The sequence below is a fragment of the Cheilinus undulatus genome, linkage group 11 (assembly GCF_018320785.1).
Source record: "Cheilinus undulatus linkage group 11, ASM1832078v1, whole genome shotgun sequence".
Taxonomy (NCBI): Eukaryota; Metazoa; Chordata; class Actinopteri; order Labriformes; family Labridae; genus Cheilinus; species Cheilinus undulatus.
Window position 1 is genome coordinate 33,889,743 of NC_054875.1, and position 24,679 is coordinate 33,914,421.

General features: G+C 41.4%; 1 protein-coding gene across 3 annotated transcripts in view; it reads right to left on the minus strand.

Moving 5' to 3' along the window:
- LOC121517208 (cadherin-4-like) overlaps nt 1–24,679 on the minus strand; it is a 353,586-nt gene that overhangs the window by 325,732 nt on the left and 3,175 nt on the right. For 2 of the 3 annotated variants that reach the window (XM_041798801.1, XM_041798800.1), the window contains exons 2-3: nt 20,572–20,664; nt 16,850–16,961 (exon numbers count right to left, since the gene is read on the minus strand). Coding sequence is in view for 1 of the 3 variants with exons in the window: in XM_041798799.1 (XP_041654733.1) it covers nt 16,850–16,961; nt 18,107–18,163 (169 nt within the window). In the remaining 2 variants the exon portion in view is untranslated. Of the gene's footprint in view, nt 1–16,849; nt 16,962–18,106; nt 18,263–20,571; nt 20,665–24,679 lie in introns of those variants that run through there. The other variant, XM_041798799.1, reaches the window with a different exon arrangement.

Sequence of the window (24,679 nt, forward strand, 5' to 3'; positions counted from 1 at the left end):
TTTGGTCCTGGCATTCCTTAATAAAAGTGGATTAAATCTACTTTGTTGAACCCTCGTCTTTACTGTTGAACCATAATGAGGTTGAGTGAAATGTCCCTGCAAGTATATGGATATGGGGCAGAAAAATCAGTTAGACATTCATGGCCCCCCTTAGCTTGACTTTCTAAATCTTGGTGATCACTTTTCATGCCATTGTCCATTTAAAATTTCAATTTAGATCAAAGTTTGGCATATGATAAAAACCCTCAGTGACATTTCAATCTGCTTCAGCTGTACTGTGTGAGCATAGCAACATAATGATGGATTAAAAGGAAATGTATCACGGTATGTAACCATGTGAGCAAGCTGATGCAAGTGTTTAGGAAAAAGAAGCATAAGAATGCACAGCTCTCAGAGAGGCTTGTGTTGCAGGAGACCACTGTTTTAATGTTAAACTGAGCTGTATCTATCATCAGTCTACCCATTCATCTATCTATTCAATTATCTATCCTTCTATTTTTGTGTCCTAATCGCATTCACACACATGCAGACACGCATACAAAAGTACATGATCTGTTAAGCGGAAAGAGTGTCTTTGTTTTTATGGCATAGATTAGTGCTTCGGCTGTGAGGAAAGGACAGCCCAATTTGTCAAGAGAGTGCATGGAGCTAATCACATCAAAGGAACTGCTACCCAGGCTAATATCAGCCCAGGAGCAGGATGCCTCATTCATTAGTCTGCATCTACAGGACAAATCACTGCTATGCTGACATACAAAAGCAGCGCACACAAGCAAGATCATGCCTGGGAAAGCTTGAGACATTAGAGGAAGAAAACACTGGAAATATTTGGTGTGATGAATTCAAAGTGACATCATATTTAACTTCACGAATTGTTTTCTGTGCAACTGCTCGCCCTGTAAATCTCTACATGGTAAAGTGGTGCTGCAATGCACACTGCAGCAATCATGTGTATGCAAATGTGTGCGCTTCAAAGAAAAATGGCTTTTTCGTCTATGGCACAGTTCCATTTAGAGCACCATAGCCTCTCCTCTGCTTGAATGGAAATGGATCAAATGGATGGTAGATATTTCCTCCTGTCTCTATAAGGAGCAGGCATCTATGAAGAATATTCTAGCATCTTAGATATAACAGGAGAAAGCTGTGCCCTTCAGTGCAGTATCATTTGTCTTTATTTTCTCTGTCCAGTGAGTATCACATCCGACTCAGCATTTCCACATACACTCCTCTGAGGAGACAAGTCCTCCTCTGGGGCTTTTCTGGCCAGAGACTGGATTACAGTTAAGGTAGAAGAAAACCACAGCTATTCAAACTTCCGGACCAAAACGCTGCCAGACACTGGGTAGAAACCAAACCACTCAGCTGCTTATTTACTCAACAGAGTCATACTGCAGCATGTCAACCACAAAAACTTTATGGGAGTTTTCTTTTTTTTTACACAAGGCAGGATTGTTTCAAACTGTGTCAGAGTGCACCCCCCCTTCCCTCTCCACCACTGGTCTGCTTTCACATTAGTAATATTGATCCCTGCCCACACGCACAGATACAGCAGTTGGCAATATGCATGTATGGTGTGTGCAATCCAACAAGAAGAAGAAAGAGGAGGCAGCCACAGTAACCCATGTTGACAATGGCATCCAACCATGGATGTTTTTATGATTTTTAAACCAAAAATTATGCTCTTCTGACTTCCACACCCACCAGGATGATATTGGCCTGTGCTGCAAAGATGCAATGGTTTTTGAGGAGACAAGAGATGTTTAGAATTATCTCTACAGCTCCCCTTACTGACAAGTCCCTTTACTCAGACATGGTTGTATTCAAATCTTCTTCCTATCGTGCCTGAGCACACGAGTCATGTCCAAAACTGCTTCTTTAAGCCTATTCAGGCAAAGTGTCTGAGTTTAGTATGCGTGTGCTATCACTGATTATATGAAGTGCACTTTGGGGTCAAGGGGACACAGAGCATGCCCAGTTCCCTAATGTGAAACCAACCTAAGCTAGCTAGATGCTTTAAAACAGCTCACTTCTTTACCAGTCCTGTCAACTCAGTGCAGGTCTTGGTTTAAAGAAAATGTCATCACTGTTTTTACTGCAGCTGAAATGGGTGTTTTTAATGTTTACATTGTTTTGTACTTAATAAGGTGTTCATAAATAACCAGGAAGGGAATGTGTGCAGCTATATTAAGACTGTCTGACTGGCAGTAAATTAAAACTCATACATGTAGCCTGTCACATGAGTAAGATGGTGTTATTGGGCACTGCTTCTGTTCCGTAACTCCTTTTCATCATAGATGCTGACAATGTTGTTGTTATTGTGCGCTGCTGTAGCATGATGAGGCCAAGTCTTTTATCAGCATCCCAGAGAGTGTCTTTATTCTGTTTTTCTATTTCATTTTCTTCTGTTCATCTCAGTCTGAGAGAGAGAAAAAAAACTTTAAAAACTTCAATCTTCACAAACCAGTACCTGCAATTTTACACACTCGTGCACCTGCTCCTGTTTGCACACGAACCAACATACACACATGCTGTGACGTGAAAAGAAACAAACAAAGAACACATCCCTGATTCCCAACCTATTTTCTTTAAAACACAACAGGAACTGTCAAATTGCTGTCGCTAAACTTTGTGATTTACCAAACTATGAATAATTTGTGCATAAATTAAGGGAAGGGATAATGAGAAATGCCACGCTTGTGTGATGAGAGGAAATGGAACGCAGCAGTAGCCAATAAACTTGTGAAGATTGGAAACCGAAGCAACAACCTCACCTGACATAAGAAACACACAGGGATAAAACCTGACCAGAGAGACAATAAGCCTGCGTGACTGTGGAGTCTGACCAGCGGTATATGAAGGGGCAGGGGCATCTGTGTGGACACAGGGACATGAATGGCTGCTGGTAAGATGTGATGTCTTCTTAGACATCCCTTCTAGCTGTGGGGATTCTATTTCTCTGTTTTCTTTGAGCTTCGAAGCTTAAATCTTTCTGATCTGTCATATATCTATCTCCTTACATGCTGTCCAGCGTGCGTCTGCACATGAGCAGGGCAATGTGACAGCAACACAGCCAAAGCACAGTGGGAAAGGTGGCCAGGCCTGTCGTTTGAAACAAGCAGGTTATGCAAATGTTAAATTCATTAAAAAGCTAGGTTTTGATGCAACAGTTACATATTAGCTGGCTGCTGTGCAAAGCTTGTCATTTTGTCCATATTACCTCTGCCACGGTGTCTGAATTTATAAACACAAGAAATCAAACATTCCACAGCGGGGTGTGCTGACGTTAAATTACCCTGTGCCTCTTTATTCACTGCTGGGGTGAAAATTAATTTATCATGTGTGAAGGCGATGAACACAAGCTGAAGGATCAGCACCGCTGAGGCTTAAGGTTAGTCAGATCTTGTCAGGTGGTGCTGGCTGGTCAGCTGTGGTTCTCAAAAAGCAAGACGAACAAACCAAGACATTTTATAACATCCTCTTTTAGTTCCCATGCCCTCACTCTTTCCCCCACAGCCCGGGGGTGTCTGCCTGGGAGGCACAACAGCATGTATCTCCCTACGGTCTGTCTCTCTGCCACCGTGGCAAATCAATTCTTAATAAACCATCTGAAGGCTTCCTCTGTGATACCTTTCATTTCCCCTCCTCAAAGCTGCAGGGCAAATTAGCCTGCCAAGAGGATGAGAGGGAGCAAGCGGCAGAAGAAAGCAGGAGAGAGGGGATGAAAAAACACGACCCTACACCTTCAATTAAATTAACAAATCACTGTTCTTAATTAATCGGGGAATTACAAGCAGAACTGTGGGTTTGAGACGTGACTGACATGGCTAGCAGACCCTGCATCTGCTTTTCTTAAAGCTGCTGGGGTGGGGATAGGGGGGAGAGGTAAAGGAGGAGAGGAAAGGCAGATGAAAGCTTAATAAAAACTCTCTGCAGAGCCCCCTGAGCGGAATAGCGAGACCGTTACCTCTACTCCTCCTCCCCTACTCTCTTTGGTTTCCTATTCCTCCCACTCTCTTATATCCGCCTCATTCCTGCCTTACTTAGTTTCTCTTCCCTACCACTCCTACTATTTCTATCCCTTGCCTATTCCCCTTTATCCACCGCTTTAGTAAGAGTCCCTATCTACCCTCTCCCTCTCTACCTTTCACTGCTCCTTTAACCAATGTTTGCTAATGAGTTGTGATTGACAGCTGGATTACACCATCGCTTTGTAATCCTTTTTATTTCTGTGTTTAGGATAATCAGCCCCTCAGACCAGAGTGTAGCCTCGTAACTCTAGGAAGTGTCAACAATGTATGTGTGTGCAAGTTTATGTATATGCTAATGTATAAAAGCTGATGCATGTGCTATATTTAATTGTGTGTGACTAACCTGTCCCAAAGCCCAATTCATAGAAGGGCCAATAAAACATTCATTATCTGCACTGTACAGCCAGGCCAACAAAATGCCAATCACCATGTGAGACCACCAGCACTCTGCTACATAGCTCATAAAGCACTGAATGTGAAGCCATCTTTCTGTCCTAGCTTACAGTGCAGAAAGTAGCCCATCTGCCTGCAGTTCCTCATCCCTTTCTACCCCTGAGATGTGCAAACACTGTCTTTTCGCCTGACTTTTCCTCTGGCCCTTTCCTCCTCCTTTGACAGCCCTCTCCTTCCTCCCCTTCCCTTCCTTCCCCCACTCCCTCACAGGAGCTTGTTCCCTCAGCGGCCACAGGATTCACTTTGTTTTTGATCATTCTCAGATTCAGAGCGAGACAACTTATCTGCTTCTCTACATTCTCCCAGGCCCGGAGGAGGAAAGCAGGGCCTTTTATTACCCCTCGCTCTTTGCTTCTTCCTCTGATGTGCTGAAATAGACAATAGACAGATCGGCAAGAGGACAAAAAAAAGGGGTTCTGGCCAATGTGCTTTTAGAAATGTGTCAGTCCCTAGGCTTGGAACAGCTAGCCCACATATAGTCATGAAATTTAACCGGCTGAATCCAGACAGAAAACTGCTATAACGCCACATACCAATCATTTTTGGTATTTGGTGCAAGGCTCAAAGTAGTGTACATTACCATTAAAAGTCCAATCACATAGTATTAAATTCTACCGTTTAGCCTTCACACTGAAAAAATAAATGTCATGATTAGGGATGTGTGCAATAACATTTAAAGTTTGAACCCTGGGCAGTCAGCACCCAAATTACAAGTTGATTAAAAAAATAGTGGGGATGTGGCTTAACCTTGGTATCAGTAAATGAAGGCACATTTGGTAATATCAGCCATCTGCAAAGGATATCAGCATAAACCAATGCCAGAAGCAACTCTCATTCTGTTGTGCCATGTCAGTTTAATCCTAGCATGTACACTCCTGATTTAGAGAAGAGTTGTATTATTGAGCAGAGGATGTTACCTGCTGGAAAAACTCTAATCTTTTTTAATGATCAAACATGAGAGAAAATGTGAGCATTTTGGGAATATTATACCAAATGAAGAAAACACTTACATCAGCCATCAGCTAAAATGCTATTTTAAAACACATTATCAGCATTTTCCCTGATTTTTACAATTTGCGCATCTCTAGTAATTGGAAGTACTTTGAATCAATTTAGGTCAACAATGCCAATTAAATGTTCTATCCAAACTGTAGCATGGGCAGCCACCACTAGTAACAACCCTGGTTAATAGCTAACGCCATTCTGACATATGACCTAGGAAGAGATATAGTTCAGGTTACACTGATGTATAACCACATGACTGGAGGTAATGTTCAACCACATTCAGCACAAGCACATTAATTAACCTGCAAAGGATTGAAAGCGTTGGTGCAAGCACTGCTTATGTTAGCGACACTCACCAAACAAACCAAAATAAATATCTGACTATCTATTTGACTGTTTTCATAACTTAGGTTGTTAACCAAACAGTTAAAATTTGTATTGTATTGGATTTAAAATAGGGCTGTAAAGCAGCATAGGAATGGAAAATTTCCATATACAACAGCTGTGCCATGCTCAGCAGCCACGGTTTTGCTCCAACAGAAGTTGAGTGATCTCGCACAGTGGAAGCTCCGTAGAACTGCAAGTTCATGCGGGAATAGTATGTGAACAGCAGATTATTTTACCTTTTGGGGTTTATTTGTCATTCATTCTGACATGATTCTATGATTTTATTGCTTCCGTCACTGGTGTTATGAAAACTTCTGTGGCTTTTTTCCCTCAAAAGTTAACCTTGTCTCATCAATGATGCTGTTGAACTCCAGGTAGCCTTTGCTCTTGCTGCAGGATGAGATGTAGCATTGATATAGTAATGATTTGTAATCTGATGTGCGTGCATTGTGTTGTATTTTGAAAGTACAGGATACTCTATGCTTTTGACTTCCTGTTTGGGGCTGTCTGATCAGCGTGAATTGCTGGAAAATAGACCTGTAGCATATCTCCAACGAAGTGGAGGGGAGAGGCGTTTTGGGGTTTGCTCCAGACCAGAGCGCAGGCAGTGGAACTGCTCTGACTGACTAGAGAGAGAGAGCAATTTGTTCCCCTGGAAATTGGAGGTTTGCGCTGTTGCCTCACAGCATGAAGGTTCCCGGTTTGCTCGCTGGCCAGGATCTCCTCCCATCACCAAAGACACATTAGGTTGATTGGTGACTCTAAATTGGCCAAGGGTGGGTGAGAGTGTGAGAGCGCCTGGTTGTTTGTCTCTGTATGTCAGTTCTGTGAATGACTGGCGACCAGACCAGGGTGCAACCCGCCTCTCACCCATGACAGCGAGGACAGGCTCCAGCCCCCGCGACCCTGAACGGGATAATCGGTGAAGAAAATGGATGGACGGAACAACCCTACTAATAATACAAATATTCCACAGAAACTTGAAAGAAGCAGATGTCCAATGCCAAACTAAAACCTTTATGTTTTTAACTGTTTTTACTTGGTATGTGAATAAAGATTAGGATATCTTCAAGTACAGGGGCACAAGTAAAAAGTAACTGAACTTGACACCAGTGAAATGTGAAACTTGTCAGTGCAGTTCTTGTGTATATTTGAGATGCCCACTATGCAGCAGAATCTAAAAACAGACTTGATGAAGTGTCTGCATGGTTGATGCACTGTAACCCCATCTTCAACAGTCTTCATCAATTTCAGAGTGCATGTATTCATTGCCCAATGAAGTGCAAATCTTAACCGAATGAGTGTGTTCAAGTTATCAACACCCCATTACAACTCTTGCTACAGCTATGATGATGTGTTTCAGAGAGGTGCACAGCTGAGTCTGGCAATCTACATTTGTGATTTCTCTGGCTGCCTCCTTTATACCAAACAAACAAGACATTGCCCATCACAGAAATACTTTTAAGCTAAGATTGTGTCCTCATGATCTTCATCCATGAATGGCCTCTATCAGGCTTCACTTTAATGACAACACCACTCCACAGAGATGCAAATTTAGAGCATACAGCTCTACTGCCTGTAGTCCTTTTTGTGCAGCCTACAACTTTCACTGATTTTTAGCAATTTATCAGCATGTTTCCAATGCTATGCACGCATAAAAATCGTATATATTGATGCCCTTTTGAATCTATGCTCCTACACTTACACACTCACTCTATACAGACCTCTTAATTAGTTGCATCAATATTGACCGTTTTTTTGCATCTCAGTTAATCTATGCATCAGAGATCAAAGATCAGAGTACAGTGTGCTCTGATATCCTGAACATTTCTTCATTATATGACACTGAATAATTCAGTCCACACAGAGGAAGGTCCACTTTCTCACACAGCTTCGTATTCATCATAATAGTGCTCCCAACATCATATGCAGAACTTAATCAACAGTAGAAGCAAAAGGTCTACATGAAACTTCTGAGTCAAATATAAGCTATTTCCTTATGATTCTGATGTTTTAATTATGATTGGAAGAAGAGCTGCAGCATTATAAGACGACCTTAAGAGAGTTGAGCACTGAAAGTTTCCTCTTCAGTGCCTCTGCAATCCTGACAAAATGTCCTTGAACAAGAGTTCAACCCCAACCTCAGAGATCCCAACCAACCAGCTAAGTGTGCCACAGCATGAGGAGATATGAGGATTTCCCCTTTGGAGAAATCAATGAAGTCTGTCCAAAAAGCCAACATGAATCTCGACATGAATCATCAGACGCTGTTTGTAAAGACCAGAGGTCCTCTGGAGGAGCCTTTGTTAGCCCTGTATTAGCTTTTGGCCTGTTGAATAACGTAGGCACAGACGCAGAGGGACCCTTCATTGTCTCCTCATTAATTAACATTACCGGCACTCTGTTTGTCGACCCCCAGCTCCTCCATCCTTTTCTCCCTCTGTCCCCTGTGTTTCTGCACAGCCTCCTTGTTCAGAGGCGATGATTCGACTGTGTGCTGAACTTAAGAACTTAATGGGGAACATACACAGGGAGTTCAGGACACAATTAGCGATTACCAGACAGCCCATGTCTTCTGAGGGTTTCCATCCTTCGTTTCATCCTCCCTTAACAAAGACAAGGGATCTTCAAGCAAAAGGAATACTATATGAGGCTGTAATGCTCTTGGATTCGTCCTGCTCACATTCTCAGAGAGATCATACACTCCGGCTGGTTGATTAGAAAAGAGTGAGAAATGGACAGAAGTCTCTTTAATTATCAATAATAATCTGATCTCAGTTTGGGCTAAGGCAGAGCTGAGAGATGAAAGAGAGCCTGGTTAGAGGTGAGAACACTGACGTACTTTTCTTACTCCCTTCTTTTCTGTTATGAAGAGTTTTCAAAACAATGGCTGTAAATTAGTCCACTTATGTTCTGCTACAAGAAACAGGAGCAAGAGATTTTTGAGGAATGGAAAATTATCCACACTGGGCTCATCCATTTTTTGTTAGTTGCTCAGGGCTTAATAAAAACTGAAAACCAAAATAGTAAGACAAAGAAAATCTTCAGCTGGAAAATGGAGGCAGTCCCTGTCTTACTCTTCCACACAACCAACAAAGGAAGTCTAAAGGGAAAGAGCTAGGATAGCTGAAGCAGCACGTTTTGGGTGGGCTTTGCAGCGGTTTCATTTGTAACTTAATCAATTAGGCTGTAATTAAAAATGCTGCCGTAGACAAACAGAGGCAGTGGAGGAGTTGGGAGCGTGGGTAGGAAGAGGACACCACAGAGTTTGGGTCCAGGCCAAATCTGTATTGAAGTGGTGGGCGGCCTGGGAGGGAAAATCTGGATCCTTTTGTTTCAGATTGCCATAATGGATTTATGTGTTTCCTTGTGTAAGTCTTTGTGTTTGCATGAATGTAAAAATAAAATGGAAAAACACAATGTGTATTAAGAAGCTAGGTTCTTTAGGCTGCATAACCTTGTCTTATGTCTCTTCTCCATTAAAGGGATATTTCAATATTACTTGAAGTTTAGTCATATGAGCTACGTAGCAGTAGTAACAAACACAGAGGCTTTCTGGGTAAAAAACAAAATGCTTCAAAGCTTTCAATAGTGCATACATTTGAGCCAACATTGTTCCAGGCCAGTACAACCAGTTAGTCCAACTTAAAGGAGCAATGTTCACTGAAGTCACTGGAGGCTAATGTCACTTATACTGCTAGGTTCCTCATACAGCCCAACTTAAAAAATACTGAAATACCCCTTTAAGATGATTGTGTCTGCTACACTCCATCGTCTTTTTCAGCCTCCGTCTGACAGCAGCCTAGCTGAAGGACATGGTCAGGAGGAGAGAGAAAACAGCCTTGCAGGCTTATCGTTATCCTGCTGGTGTAATCCCTGTCCACCACATCCCAGCAAAGGAACAGGCCTGGGTGCACCTTGCACTGCTCCTGCTCCTCAAGACAAACAATTTTGCCAAAGACAGCAGGGGACACCTTACAACAGCCGCTGAGGAGTCTTAATCTCAAACCAGCAACAAAAGAATACCCTCCTAACCTCAGACAAAATGTGCATGTGTGTATTTTTGTGTGTGAAAGAGGCACAGAGCAGGAGAGAGAGGGCTTGAAGTGTCCCCTTGTCATCTAACAGCCTTCACAGCCCATACACACCATCTGTGCGTTAAAGAGCTGGAGTCCAAGCAAAGTATTTAAACGGCTTTAATGTCTTCAGGAGGGCCATAACCTTGGTCCTGTAGGACCCCAGACAGCCCATCATACCGAGGCAGGAGGTATCTTAATGTAGCCAGCAGATGACAAGGCTGCAGAGTTCACACACACCGCGGAGTAACTCAATCTGCAGGAAGTCTCCCACATTTGTTCATCCACTCTCCTCCCCCCGCCCCTCCCTGTCTCCTCTGTCCCTCCTCTCAAAACAAAGGGAGAGGATGTCAAAAATCTCATTAAAAAATAATGGCCTCCACCTGCTTTCTTTCTTCTCTCATTCTTGCCGTTCTAATGACCAGCTTGGAAAAACCTGGAAGAAACCTGCTCCGTGCAGACAATCGGACAACTAGCTCAGTGCACACAGCCCGTTCAAACACACAGCACACGTCATGCACACAAAAACTGCAAAAGTGTTCCACAGCATGGGTTCCAAAGCCTGACAATATTAATCAAAACGAACTCCTGCAGGTGAAATGTCTGCCCCCCTTGCTTTTCTCATAAACCACTCATCTAGACCTTAGAGAAAAAAACTCAAGCATGTGGCTAAATCATCTATAAGAGCCTCTCTGGAAAATCCACACTCTATTCTTTCTAACTATTGAGAACATACATCAGACCTTTGGTTACACTTTAAGTAAATATGTGTCAACTGGCTATTTGTAACAGCTCCCTGGGGTCAGATTAGCCTTCGGCCTGGAGAGCATAAACCAGCAGCTCAGTATGTCTGTAGTGTCCTCACTGCTTCACAAGCCATCCAACAAATGTCAGCCTCATCGATTCTGTAATTAATAAGCATGGAAAAGCGATGCCTCTGTGCTGTCCCTCTGACTGAATATCCTCAGAAATTAGCTATAAACCATGTAATACTTCAACAGATGGCAGAGAGAGAGAGTAAGGATTTGTGTTGTTATTTGCATTATAAGAGAGATTAGATGTTTAGGGAGGGGGTGCTGAAGGAAAAAAGCATGAATGACTCTGAATGACAAAAAGAGAGAATCAAAGATTTTACATAATATTATAAAAAATACACCATAATGCAAAACTAATATTGAGAGGAAGCACTAAGAGTGATCTGGGCAGAAAGAGAAAGAAACAAAGGAGGGTATTTTTCCAACAGTGTCTAATCTCCATGTGGACGCCTGTCTGCTATCGACCCAGATAACACTGCAGGCTGTGTATCATGAGATTTAGGGCAAAAGGTAAACAGGAAATCAAAACAATCTAATTCTGTTTGAGGGCAGATTGAAAGAGAAAATTGATGTATTGTCCGTCTCCACGGAGTGTATGAAAAGAAGTGGTTTCCCACAAGTCACTCCTTAAAGACAGACCACTGTCCCCACACTACCAGTGCTCGAAACCAGCCATATAAGTGTGGGAGCACTGATTTTTGGCTGAAGGATGTTACTCATACTCAGATTCTCAGTTTAATAACAAGATCTTAGGCAGACAATTCTGCAAGATTTTGAGTGATATTGAGCCATTTTCCAAAATGGAAATGGTTATGTGCTTTAAACTGGGGTGAAGCTGATACTTTTATCAACTTTTTGAGAATAAAGGTGAAAATGATCCAATCCACAATACAAAGCCCACAGCAGAGTAACAGCACAGCTATTGGATTTTGAAAAATACCTCACTTGGAAGCTTCACCAACCAAAGCAAGTGAGACTCATCACCCCAGGCCTTCTGAATGTGTGCTGGAGGAGATTTTTGGAAATAATATCCTGCAGAAAATTACAGCTCCGAACAATTTGTTTTATTCAGAATGCAAAGCTCTTGCAGCCATTTCTCCTGGTTTGTGGTTATCCTCCTGGTGGGCAACAGCCAGAAAATGTTATGAATATAATAGAGCCAATATGGCACCGAAGGGAGAAAGAGGGGATCTGGGTCATAGAGGCAAGGCATACATTTAAATGATAACTGCAGTGAGTTCTGCTGAATGGCGGCATATAAAGACACTGTAACAGATACTGTGTTAGAGTGCATATGTGTGTAAGAGGGTGAAGGAATGTGTGAGAATGAGAAAGGTGCTTGCAGCATGAGAAAATGTATCTATGAGCAATCACTGTGCCCAGTAAGGGAGTTAAGAATGGCTATTGCAATCTTAACACAGAAGCTGAGGTCATGAATTCAGGCTGATGGGTTTTCTAAAGCCAAAGCAATGACTACAGAGAAAATCTTGAGTTCCCTCTGAGAAGCTGCACAGTGGATGTCAACATCATTATAGCTCAGGAACTCACATGTCCAAAAAGCACCCACACACAAATCAGAATTTACAAAATCTGTTTTAAACCCCCCTTGCCACTATCTCTCTCTCTCTCTCTCTCTCTCTCTCTGTCTGCTAGCATAAGCATAAACTGTGATAAACACAAACACAGTCTCACATACAGAAAGTGAGGGCTGCCCAAAACCACCAGTAACCCAAACAAAGTCCAAGGTCAGCAGAGTGGGCTCACTGAGCTGAAACCAGCAGCCCTGGCTTTCATTACCAGGAACAAAATCAGCAGAGGGGTGCATGGACACATGGGATGAGGTTACTTTAGCTGGCTCTGTTTATCTCAGTGAGTCTGGCTAGGACCCAACTCTGGAATACAAAACACTTCAAACACCAAGGCAGTATCGATGTTGATCCAAATATCAAACCTTCAAATCATGTTAACAATCAGCTGCAGTTTTCTACAATGCTGAAGCATATTCTGGTTGAGTAATTACACTGACTTTACATAGACAGCACTTTTTCATGTGTGCATGTGTGTATCAGTCTTCCTGTGTGTAACACTAAGCAGACCTGGTGGAGCTCTGCCTCTTAGGGTGTCCTGAGTGGGTTACTGGTAAAGACATTGTCACAGCTCTTATGAAAACCAGACATAAAATTCAGAAGGCATCATCAGCACTTAATGTGATATACAAACAGCACATGTGTGTATGCAGACAAACCACATGGAAAGTCACATATTACATTTATTAAAATTACTATATTTGAGGAGTTTTTGGGTGCTTGTTCTTTTTTGCATTTTGAAAAAAGTACTTTTACTTCTATCCAAGTAGTTTAACCAGATTAACTGTACTTTTACTTAGAACAATACTCTTGTACTTTTCGACCTCTGTTGATGACACGGTAGCACATAACAGAAGAATAATTCCACATCACATCTCAAAACAGCTGCAAAAACTGGAGTGTTCATATCTCATGGTTAAACATTTCAGAGTTGATTTTTACTCCAAAAGTGTCAATTTAACCCCATTCTGAGGGAAAAGGCCTCTGCTGGGAGTTATTTGACAATCTGAGATCATCAATATGCCCTTGAGCACAGTGTTTAGAGTTGTTTTAGATGTTTAGTTGTGTTTTGATGTTCCCTGCTGTACCGTGATCCCTGCTGAGGTTCTTTTGCTCATGTTTCTGCAGGACTGTTTTTGTCAAGGGGGAAACACATTTGCACCATGAGTGAAGTTATCCACTGAGGTAAGGTTTTTGTCTATGCAATTAGATGCTTAAAAAACAGTGGTTCTCAACTGGTCCGGCTTCAGGACCCACCAGTCTGTCTTACGAAAGATCGCGACCCAAGTTTCCAAAAAGATTTTCAACAATGCATGTTAATTCAATTGAATATGTTGCAGTTTGGACCAAAACACCTGATATAAAAAAGAAAAAGGGACAAAACTGACAAATTTTATACCCTCTTTCCCCATCATTTTGTGTCAATTTTAGTTTCCAGAGAACTTGTGAAATTACTTATTTATCATGGAAAAATTAGCCATTTATGGCAAGAAGAGGAGATAAAAGAGTTGATATATTGATCAAACATTCAAATTTATCCAATTTTACAGTAACAGGGTAAAATAAAAGGTACCAATGCATGTCTAATAAGAACTTCAGGACTTTTGCCACCATTTTTTTTTCAGACACCTAGTTGCGACCAGCTGAAAACTGCTCCGTGACCCACCTTTGGGTCCCGACCCACCAGTTGAGAACCACTGTTCTAAAGGACACATAGTGTGTTCATTAGTATGCATTGCTTTGCTATGAGGTTGAATTTTCTGCTTTGTTCTTGCCAGAGGAGGCCCACCTTACCACTGATTTTCAAGAATTACTGGTTAGAGTCAGACCCAATTGAAGGTCTGTTCTGTTGCTTTGCTTGCCACTAGGGAAAGATCATATTTTACTGCACAACTCCTCAGTAGCTACTCAGTACCCAGTAATTTTAAGTAAACTATAAATTAGATCTTTTGAACATTTACCTGAGTAGATTTATAGACCAGTACTTTTACTGACATACATTTTAACCAGACCAACTGTATTTTTATTTAGGTCATGTACGTTTTCCACCTCTGCCACTAGGTTAATGACACCCCTCAATCCTAGCACTATCACCTCACCTCTAACAACCCTGCTAATCCACTGTTGTTTAAATAAATGCTCCTTTTAAATGAAACATGCAATCATTTTGCAATTTTCAGCCTAAACAATAATCAGACACAAGCTAAGCAAAGTCTATTTGTGTGTGTTTCAGCCATTAACTCTGGAAACCTGCAAGAAACTTCCATATAAATACAAAGTAAATCAATTCACTCAGCAGGAGCAATGCAGGGTGTAGAATTTATACTCTCAAATGTTTATCGGGCAAACTGTGTGTATCAATAGAAGCCTCAGTTTGCCTGCAGGTTATTTAGGAAGTGATCAAATGAGCAGCACTGCTCATGAAAGAAAGGGTGATAGTATATAAATTGTGCAAAGCTGAAAATGGCAAACAAGAAGGTGGAAAATACAAAAATGATTTATAACCAGAGGAGAAATGACAAGAAAATCCATCTGGGTTTTCTTATGCAAGGATGCAACACAATATGCAAAATGCAATCTCTATCATTGACATTATTGGACAATAAATAAAATTTAGTATCATAAGAATGACATGACAGAGATTCTACCTTGGTGTTGTTCTCAGCTTAGCTTTTGTCATCATATTTGCTGTGCTGTGCTGGTTTTGATAACACTTTTCATTTTACACTGTACACCATGTGGAACTTCAGCGTGGATCAAATTGACTAAAGGTTGAATGTGACACCTTCCTCTTCCTCCAACCTGCTGACCTTCTGCCCACGCATCCTGTCCATCATAATCCATTTGGTACCTCAGTGGCTCACGTTAATGTGTCTATGTGTATACATGGCCATTACAGTTGTGCACAAAGAGAACAAGGTAGCAGTGTGTGTCAAGTAAGGATAAGCTCATTTTACTTAAGTGAGTTAAAACAACACAGTACATAAGTGTTAAACTGAAACATATGTTGTGGATTGGATTTAAGAGAATGCTGTTAATGAATTAAGCTCCATGAGTGGAGCCGGTAGCTTTTATTGTATCCAATAATGCAGCAACCTTTGAAGGAGACTTTCGTGTGGTAGCTTGCAGTAAAATCACACTAAAGCATCAATTGTTGGCAGTAAATTGAATCCCTAACACAAAAAACAACCCCGTTAGCCCACTACAGATTAGTTTATGTCTGAATGGAGACACAGACAATTTCATCTCTCTGAGACCAAGCAGATAAATAATGCTCTCTGAAATAAATGGCTCCTGTGCAGCAGTGATGGCTCATTCTGTGATTGTTTGTGATTGTGTTGACACCCCCTGCTGGGCTGAAGACATCACTACCTCACCGAGAGCCAGCTCACTCCCAGCGACAGTGTCCCACATCCAATCGCACTTCCACCCAGGCAACAATATACTGAAGTTAATGAAACACTGAAACCTCGCTGATACCTTCCTCTACACCTGTATATATGACTCCAGCACGAAACTAATACAAATATAGACACAAGAGAAAAAACAGTCAAAAAATATACCAAATGTGATTGTACTGTATATCCTCAGTCTAAAGCACTTATGTGTGTTTGAGTGTATGTTCACGCACACTCTCAGGAGAGAGTCTAGACAGCTGTATCCCTGCCAGGTCTCTCCCTGCTAAGGAGGGTGAGAAATATATACTGTGCAGCTGCTGAAGACACAGTCGACCCACAAAAGAGCTATTGTGCGCCCACAGCAAAACAATACAGCTTAGCTGAGCTATGAGAAAAAAACCACTGGGATCAATAGAGAATTGCAATTAGCCCACATTGGCAGGAGCAGTGCCAGATTAGACACAGGATGTCGATTCCATTTCCTGCACTATCGGGCCCTCAAACTTGGTTGGCTCACTGTGTAATTGGAACAACACACACACAAGTGGGTAAGATGCTGAAGTGTGAAGGTGATGGTACACAAGATAAGAGTGATGAAGATGGCGATAATAATAATGTAAGATTAAACGCCCCCCAAAAATTCCAGCACTGTTCTCAAAGTATCAGATGAGAACTTGAAAGTTAATTTGCATGTTACTCATCCTCGTACATTTTTGCTCAAAATGTTCAAAAATGCGTTGAAGTGTATTCTTTCTAAAGCCTAATTTTAGGCAGACCAGTATGCTGATTTTAGTCCCTCCTGATCAGGTAGTTTTGTTATTCAAAGCAGCAGCCATTAGCAACATTTAATTTCATCCCCACTGTCCATGCTGCAATTTTCAGAATTCAGTCTTTTCTCCTTTTCTATATTTCACATCCGTCCTCCAGACACAGAAGTGCTACTTCACTCGACTGAAAACTACAGAGCATGGCAATGAAAGAAGACTTGTCACGACATGTTACCTTTCAGTGGCCTTAATCCAGAAAGGAGATTTTTTCACTCACAATGTAAATCTCCTTGACAAAACATGAAAGAACTGAATCTCCAATCAGAGGTCCTACCTTTATGTATGCCCTGGCCTTGCAATACATCCCTTGAAATCAGCACAGAGTAGAAGCTTTGTGAAAAGCCAGCTTGGCAGGGACCTTTGGAAGCATGTTCCCCATTATTCCTCTGCAAAGAAGAAAATACAATGAAAGACATCGATAAACATGGATTCCATTGATTTCTTTGCTCTGCTTGGCCCTGAGCCTTGGAGGAAAGCAGCATATAGAGCAGCAGTTAGCAGAAATATATTCAACAAGTTTATCAACTGCATGCCCCTATAGGCGCACAGCTGATTATGTATTCTGCTGCTTTAAATGTGTTGTTTAACTAGCTCCATAAAGAAAGCAGCCCTTGATGAGATGGAGACCCTTGTAAAGGACTGGGCGACTGGGTGAAGTGGCACACAAAAGAAAAAGAGCAAAAACGCAGCAGTAAATGTGAACACAGAGCTCAGAGGGAGAGGAGCAGTGCATGTGAGAGCCTGTGTCAGAAACAGTCAAACGGACTGAAGAAAACTTCACAACCAAGAGTGAACACACACTGTTCAATCATTTCATCTGACATACTACAGTCTCTACAGGTGCACGAGGGAATGTGCGCGTGCATGCACAGCTCGCCAAAGAGACACTTGGTCCTCACATTCCGGAGGAAAACTACGTGGGGAACTGTATTTTGTAGATAATTTTAGACATCATGTACGGAGGCATTAGCTGTATCTGTAGCTGCAGCGGCAGTTTAAGATTTAGCAGAGCACTTGTCGCGCCGTTAAGAGACGCCCACCGGCGACCACTTAATTCAGCTTTGATCGATTAAATGACGGAGAAAGGCTCAAAAGCACCTTAAAACTATGGCTTAAGTTTAACTAATTATAGATTGATGCATCTTATTCTCAGAAACTTTCATTTAAATGCACGAGATAACTCAGCCAGTTTGATCAAGAATGCGCAAGAATAAATAGTGCATCATTTAACTTGTGGGTGATAAATGCATCCAAGCGCTGAACCCGCAGCGATCCGGAGGCAGCCTAATGAGAATCAGAGCAGACGAAACCAGATTGTTTTATTTTTACTCTTACATATAAAAAATCATTAGGGAACCAATTAGCGTACTTGTAAAGAAATAACGACCGGCGCTGCGCTGCTGCGGCACACTGGACTGACAGACTCCATCCACTACATGACTTTATCACAGCTTATGAGCCAGTGCCTTAAAAATCTTCTCTCACAACTCATCAACGCAAAACAAGCTTAACCAAAAATAAGAAATCTCACCCAGACTGAGTCAAAAAGAAGGGCTGCTGTCAGGACCACCGCGAAGTCAGATCTCATCGTGGCGAGCAAGCAAACCAGGGCTGCCTGGACGAGGAACCAGAAAGAGGGTCGATGTGAAATTCTTCTCCAATAATCGTGTAATCCCCCTCTCCTCGGTCAAACTGTTCGTTACGTCCCTCCTCTTGCTCCGTGAGTGTGCTGCTGCAGCTCTGCCCCGAGTTTCCCCGGCTCTCTCATCTGCAGGTGAGCGCTCCGCTCAGCACCAAGGCGCAGCCAGCGTCACTCTCCAACCCCTCCTCTCACCCGGTGCAGGAAAACTCCACACACGCACTTAAAGAAACACTCGTTTGGGGCTTTGAATCAGACAACCCCACCTCTTACGTCTCCCAGAGAACCCCGATATTCGAGGTCCTTTCATATTCTTAAGGAGGATGCAGTTTCATGCTGGCAAATGTAGCTAAATCATGAATTGACGCTTTGTGGCCAAATGCATGGGAAAGCCATTACCTATTAGCCACAAAACTTCTACCAATGTTTAACAAGCATGCAGCCTCTACATCTGAAAAATACATTATAACACTAGAATCGTGAAGCAAACCAACGGGGAAGAGCTCACCCTTTTTACTTAATACCAGCTTCCATTATAGTGCATTTTAGTCCTGCAAGGACTAACAGGCCTAACATCACAGAAAGTGCTTTCCTGCAGTGAAAGAACGCTTTCTAAAGCTTTCCAGGAAATGCCATAACATTCATTGTAACACAGAACAATGTTATGCATCCATAGATAATGTTCTGTGGTTGGAACATTAGTATGACTTGACAAGGGCATCACCAGGATTTCTGCACCCCAGCATGAAAAGATATCACACCGGGACCCCCCACCACAGCCTCATCCAGGCCTAGCACTCCGCTATAGCCATACTCTGACTACATAAAGGACCCATAAAGGCTTTACACAGGGTCAACACAATGATCAACTCTATCTAAAAGCGCGGAAGCTTTGAAGGAAACTGCATTTTTTCAACTAATATGCAATGCCTGAAACCATATTTGGAAAATAGAGACACTGTATGGGAGTTCGCCAGCAATTTTTGCTAATTAAAAAATTGTATCCAATAATGGATGCCAAGGACTTCAATTTTTTGTTGTCATGGTATCCAAAAGGGTATCAATATGGGCTTTTTTTTTACTAGAAATAAGTGGAGGTTCAAAATTGTTGGACTAAAATGTTGCGTTGCATCCAAGGTTGTCAGTCTCAACTACAAGTATGTGGATGGGTGAAGGATAAATACTTGATATGCATAAATAAAATTAATGCTGACATTTAACTGGTTGTGAACACTTATTTTTAAAAACATGCACTATGTGTGATCATTTTTGCATTTTTTTGCATTTCAATGTGAAGTCATAATACGTCAGCAGTGCTTTTATTAGGTCCATGTGGTAAATGTTGCTACACTTTTATAATGACACAGGATTATATCACTGGCTCTTTGTTGATGATGCACTTATTACTCAACTCCACTCTAACAACAAAAGCCATCTCAGACAGAGTGTGGAAGAAAAGAAACTTTGATCAAAAGGAAAGTTTATTCACAAGGTTTTCAATGTGAGTTCAAATGTTTCACAAAGCAAACTGAATAAAGTAGTCTGGGAACTGAGACTCCTTTTCCAGAGGAAAACAAAAAAAACATTTGAAGGGGTTGTGTCTGTTTGCTACCTCTCAACACTTTGAGTCTTTATTTTATCAGTGTCTTTAAGACTTTTTTCATCCAGTTCAGAAATCAACTATATGGAAGTTGGCCTGTCATCCTGGAAACTAATGACCTTTATGTTCTGCTCCTCCTGATTGGCAGACTGGCGTCTGTAGCAGCTTTGTGAGCCACTTGCATATCAAAAAGAGTATGACTCTGCATAAGTGGGTGGCTGCTCAGCCAATTTCCTCAATGTGACACCCAGGCATTGTACCACCTCTCTTATCCCAGCCCCTCAGCCCCAAGAGTGAGATCCAACCCGACCCGCTGTCAGTTTTATTTCTGATGGTCTATGTAGGATTTTTGTCCTGTCGTATGCTGTGATTGGCAGGTCTCTGTGTGTGCAGTGGGTGGGATTTAATATGCAGTTCTGTCAGAACAACTTTTTTTCACCAGTCATCATGTTGATACTGGATGATTCCACACATTCCCAGATTACATTGTTATGATTAACATAATCATCCCAAAATATCCATATTTTGTCTCTACAGAGAACAAAGCTAAGCTTTGGCATTTTAAGCTTGGTAAAGGCTTTAAAAAGTTTAGGGTTCTGGCAAATAATATCAGTACTTCATGCTTAAATTGAAGTCTTGTGATATATGTGGGGGTAACAGTATTGGGCTTAGCAATGAACGACTACAACCAATGTAGCCATGTTGGCCCAGTACGTACAGTACACACTGTAACAGATAAGAGGGAGGAGTGATTTACCTTGGTGACGTGTCACACGCCACAGTTCAGTTCATCATCTGCATCTCTTCATCCACCAGCTCAACATGACTGATGTGTGCTTGTCTTTACCACCTGTAACATTTAAAGCAAATGCACTGAAACAACGAAGCAGAGTGCAATGTTTCCACATCTCTTGTGCAGATCAGTTTGTACTGAAGAACTGTAACACATACTTAGTGGCAAATACATAAGATCTACTATTAGAAAAAAGAAAACGACGACACAATCCATGTAGATAAAGAATGCATACATTTTGGTATTACGACTTAATTATAGCTGAATATATGACTCAGTTTTTTGTGGTAAACCTAGTCTGTAAGGATTTTGGTTGGGAACTGAAGGATTGTCAGTTACAGCTCAAGTCAGACCAAATCTGGAGATTGGACTAGTAGCTAGGGAGGTTCATCACCTCTCCTCGCGCTACCAATCTCAGAGTTATGTCACTCAATTAGCCTGAAAGTTGACCTGCACTCCCTTCTGAAAGCGTTTATACTCTGATTCAAGGTTTGAATCTCACACCCGATCATCTAATTTTGTAACCTGACATGCCACATGGATGTGTTTCACACATTCATCTGGGAAACCTTCAATACTAAGCATTTGGGAAAGGGCAGAGGATTTGAATTAAACTCGGAGTGGGATTGCATGAACGTTCTGTCTGTCACATCATCACGGGCCAATCAGAGGACCAAACCACATGATGCAGCCACTATCAAGGTGCACGTGCGCAGCTACCGAGCCCAAAGGGTTCAGACGGGAGCTTTGCAAGATGGATTCGCCAGTGAAAAATATGAAAACGGTTACAAGGTTACTACTTTTGGATATCTGGGTGCATTATCAATATGAGCTGAATATCTCTTCCTCAAACAGAAACCTCTGCTGGTGCAGCGCGAGCAGCCGAGCTCTGCAGGTGGAGGGCACTTAAGCTGCTGCTGCTACAGACCTGGCAGACGAACACACACAATAGTGATCATTTGGGGTACTACGTTCAAAAGGAGCAAACCCCAACTGTTTTGTGAAACCCCCATAATCATCGCTCCATACAGTGAGCTTTATTTGACTACCTCCTATTCCTTTGTTTCACTGTTGCACAACTTATGTCCACCGTTTACAGCAGGGAAATGACGGAGCACTCAGTCATTTAGAAAGATATGAGAAACAAATTCACACCTCATGTAGATTTTCTATTGAGTTAGCATGATAACATTTTAACAACATACAATGTACATAATATGATAGATAACATGATGCATATTTCTTTTTATAAGCGCCATGGGTTCCATCTTTAATTTAAAGAGCACAGGTGTCTGTCTATAGTACACACCTCACAGACAGCAGACAGATAAACATTAAAGCACCACACTGTATGCACTATATCTGAAAATGTGACTATTACTACTACTATCACATTATAAGCTTCATTGTAATTATACATCATGGACTTAATCAAACTTAGTTAAAATGATGTATCAAATGTACTTATTTTTATTTTATTCATTTAACAACAAGAGTTTAAACTTGGACTTGCAGTAGGTGAATTTGTAAAAATAAACATGGTGGAGGCTGGCAGCTCTGCTCCACTGAAGGAGCCTCCAAACTTAAAAGAAGATATCAGACTGCATTTTGTATTTAAACACTACAAAGACAGAGGCAAACTGGACAAAAGAGGCCATATCCAGGATGGGCCACATAGAGGTAAAATATTGATGTAAATACCTCTAGTTCAGGGTCAATTTTTAATGCAAACCCTGAAATTTTTAATAATGTTCCTAGTTGGAACATTCTTTGTACTATTTCCAACTTAAGTTCTCTGAGAATCTCTTAAATGTAGAAGCAACATAGGATTTTTTACTAAAATATCTCTGCATGGATCGATATCGAATTGAATCAAGAATCAGAACCAAACCAATTCAGTAAATCAGTGGCATTACCCAGCCCTATCCTCTACCTGGAGAGTCTGAGTGCTAACATCTTATTTCTTATGTGAAGATCTTTTTCATGCTCCAATTTTTCAGTAAGTTATCTTTATTTTTGTAAAGAACACTTATTTTGTGAAAACTAAATAGCATCTGGTAATCTAATGAGTGTAATATTTCACATTTTAGCAAGACATAAAGCCCATAAAGTCATTCACACAGTAGTCCAATGATGCCACTGAAAGCTGCATTCTTAAATTCTAGGAATATTATCTATTTTTCAAGGGGTGTTCAGTTAAAATTTTTCAAGTACATTATTTGTGAGTTAATCCACTGTAAAAGAAAAAAAATATATATGGCTTTTTCCATACCATCCCCTGACCTGGAGGGCACATTTTTAAGGTTTAAAGCTGCTCCTATGACCTGTTGAGTCCTGACTGATGAACTTTGACCTGTCTGGTCTGTCTGCCTCAGTCACTGTTTGTGGCAATAACGTGTTTCTATTTGATTGGAATCTATTATCTATAATCTATTTTCAGTATGCTGAAGCCTTTGCAAGAAAAGACTCACAGTGCTGAATTTTAAATGATTTACTATTTCATCTAACATGCGCAAGTGAAAGGGCGAGAGACACAGATGGACAGAAAGCACCAATACAGGACAAAGCCTATCAGTGCACTTTATAACTCTAGGGTCAATTGGTAAAGTCTATAAAATCCTCTGAAGTCTGTAGACACAAACTGACCGCTGTCTCATACCGAGTCCGACAGGCAGCACGTAAACTCGAAGATAGGCATAGTACAACCTGTGCAGTCTTTCTCTGAAAAAACTTAATAGTTACTCAGTAAAAAGTAACCCTTCATTACAGCACTGCCCTGCAACGTCAGTATGATGCTGTTATTTTCCTAATGCCACAAACAGTCGAAGACCCAGTACACATCCTTTCAACACCACTGCACCATCTTCTCTCTCTTCCTTCATGATTTTCATGCTACACATATTTACTGAACATTGTGTTACAGCAAAAGTGAAAGCAAGTGCATTGTGCAACACAAATAATGGTCTGTGTAAAATACAGTATGACCCAGTGTGATGTCCACGCTTAAACCACAGGCCTATATGGGTATTGACTGATTTAAAGAGGCATTTTTGTAATCCTAGAATTACTCTAGGAATTGTTTCAGCCCTAGTTTTCACTCTCCAAGGTTTCACCTGATGCCCCGCCCACACTATGTGACCTACCATCCACTCTATACTGAGACCAGGGGGCCACTAACTTCCCGCTTCCAGATTTCATGCTGCTACTGTGTTGCTCTGTTTGAGCCAGCAGGGTGAGTGCTACATTGTCTAATTACCTTCATTTTTCAATCATGCAATTTTACCTTAGTCACAATGACAATGTTATGTCTGTTATAATAAATGCATAACGATTCCAAATTTTGTTCATCAGCCTCATGAAATACTAACAATCAGTATTGGCCTGGATAAAGCAACATGGGTCAACCCCCTCTTCAAAACCCATCACTTCAGGCAGCGTCTTCTTTATACCCTTATTCTGACATCGCTTCATCAGTGCATGTCCATAGGATCCTGTTTGTGCATGTGCACTTATTTTAGCTTCTCTGTGTGTAGTATAGTCAACAAAAGATTGTAAAAATGAATTTGACTTGAAGAAATGAACATTTTTATCTTCTCCTTCTCACTTCATGGGGACAAAGCTTCTTCCAAATTCCATGTTACAGTTATTGACACTGACAATGATCACAGGCATCTATGTTCATTGCTAGTATTTCTCCCTCATGTGCTTTCATTCAGTAGTTGATACAAACTTTATTGTCCAATTCAGACATATGTGAGCATCTTATGATAAATAGCTCTGCAGCTACCTATTTAAAAGAGTTATCACTTCACCATCAGGCAGCTTTTGCAAGCTTTCAGTAAGCTTTGACCATGCGGAAAATACTGTTTTATCACAGCTAAGCTTACAACCCTGCTCCTAGTAACCAAAGAGGGAGCTCAGCTGTCAACAGTGAGTCTGTAAAGTCGGTTCAGTATGAAAATGTTGCAGCACAGATCTGGCAATAAAAGTACTGAACATCTCTATACTGAATAGTGGCATCTGGTGTAAACAGGGCGCTGTATTACTCAATGGACTGTTAAACAGTGGCAGC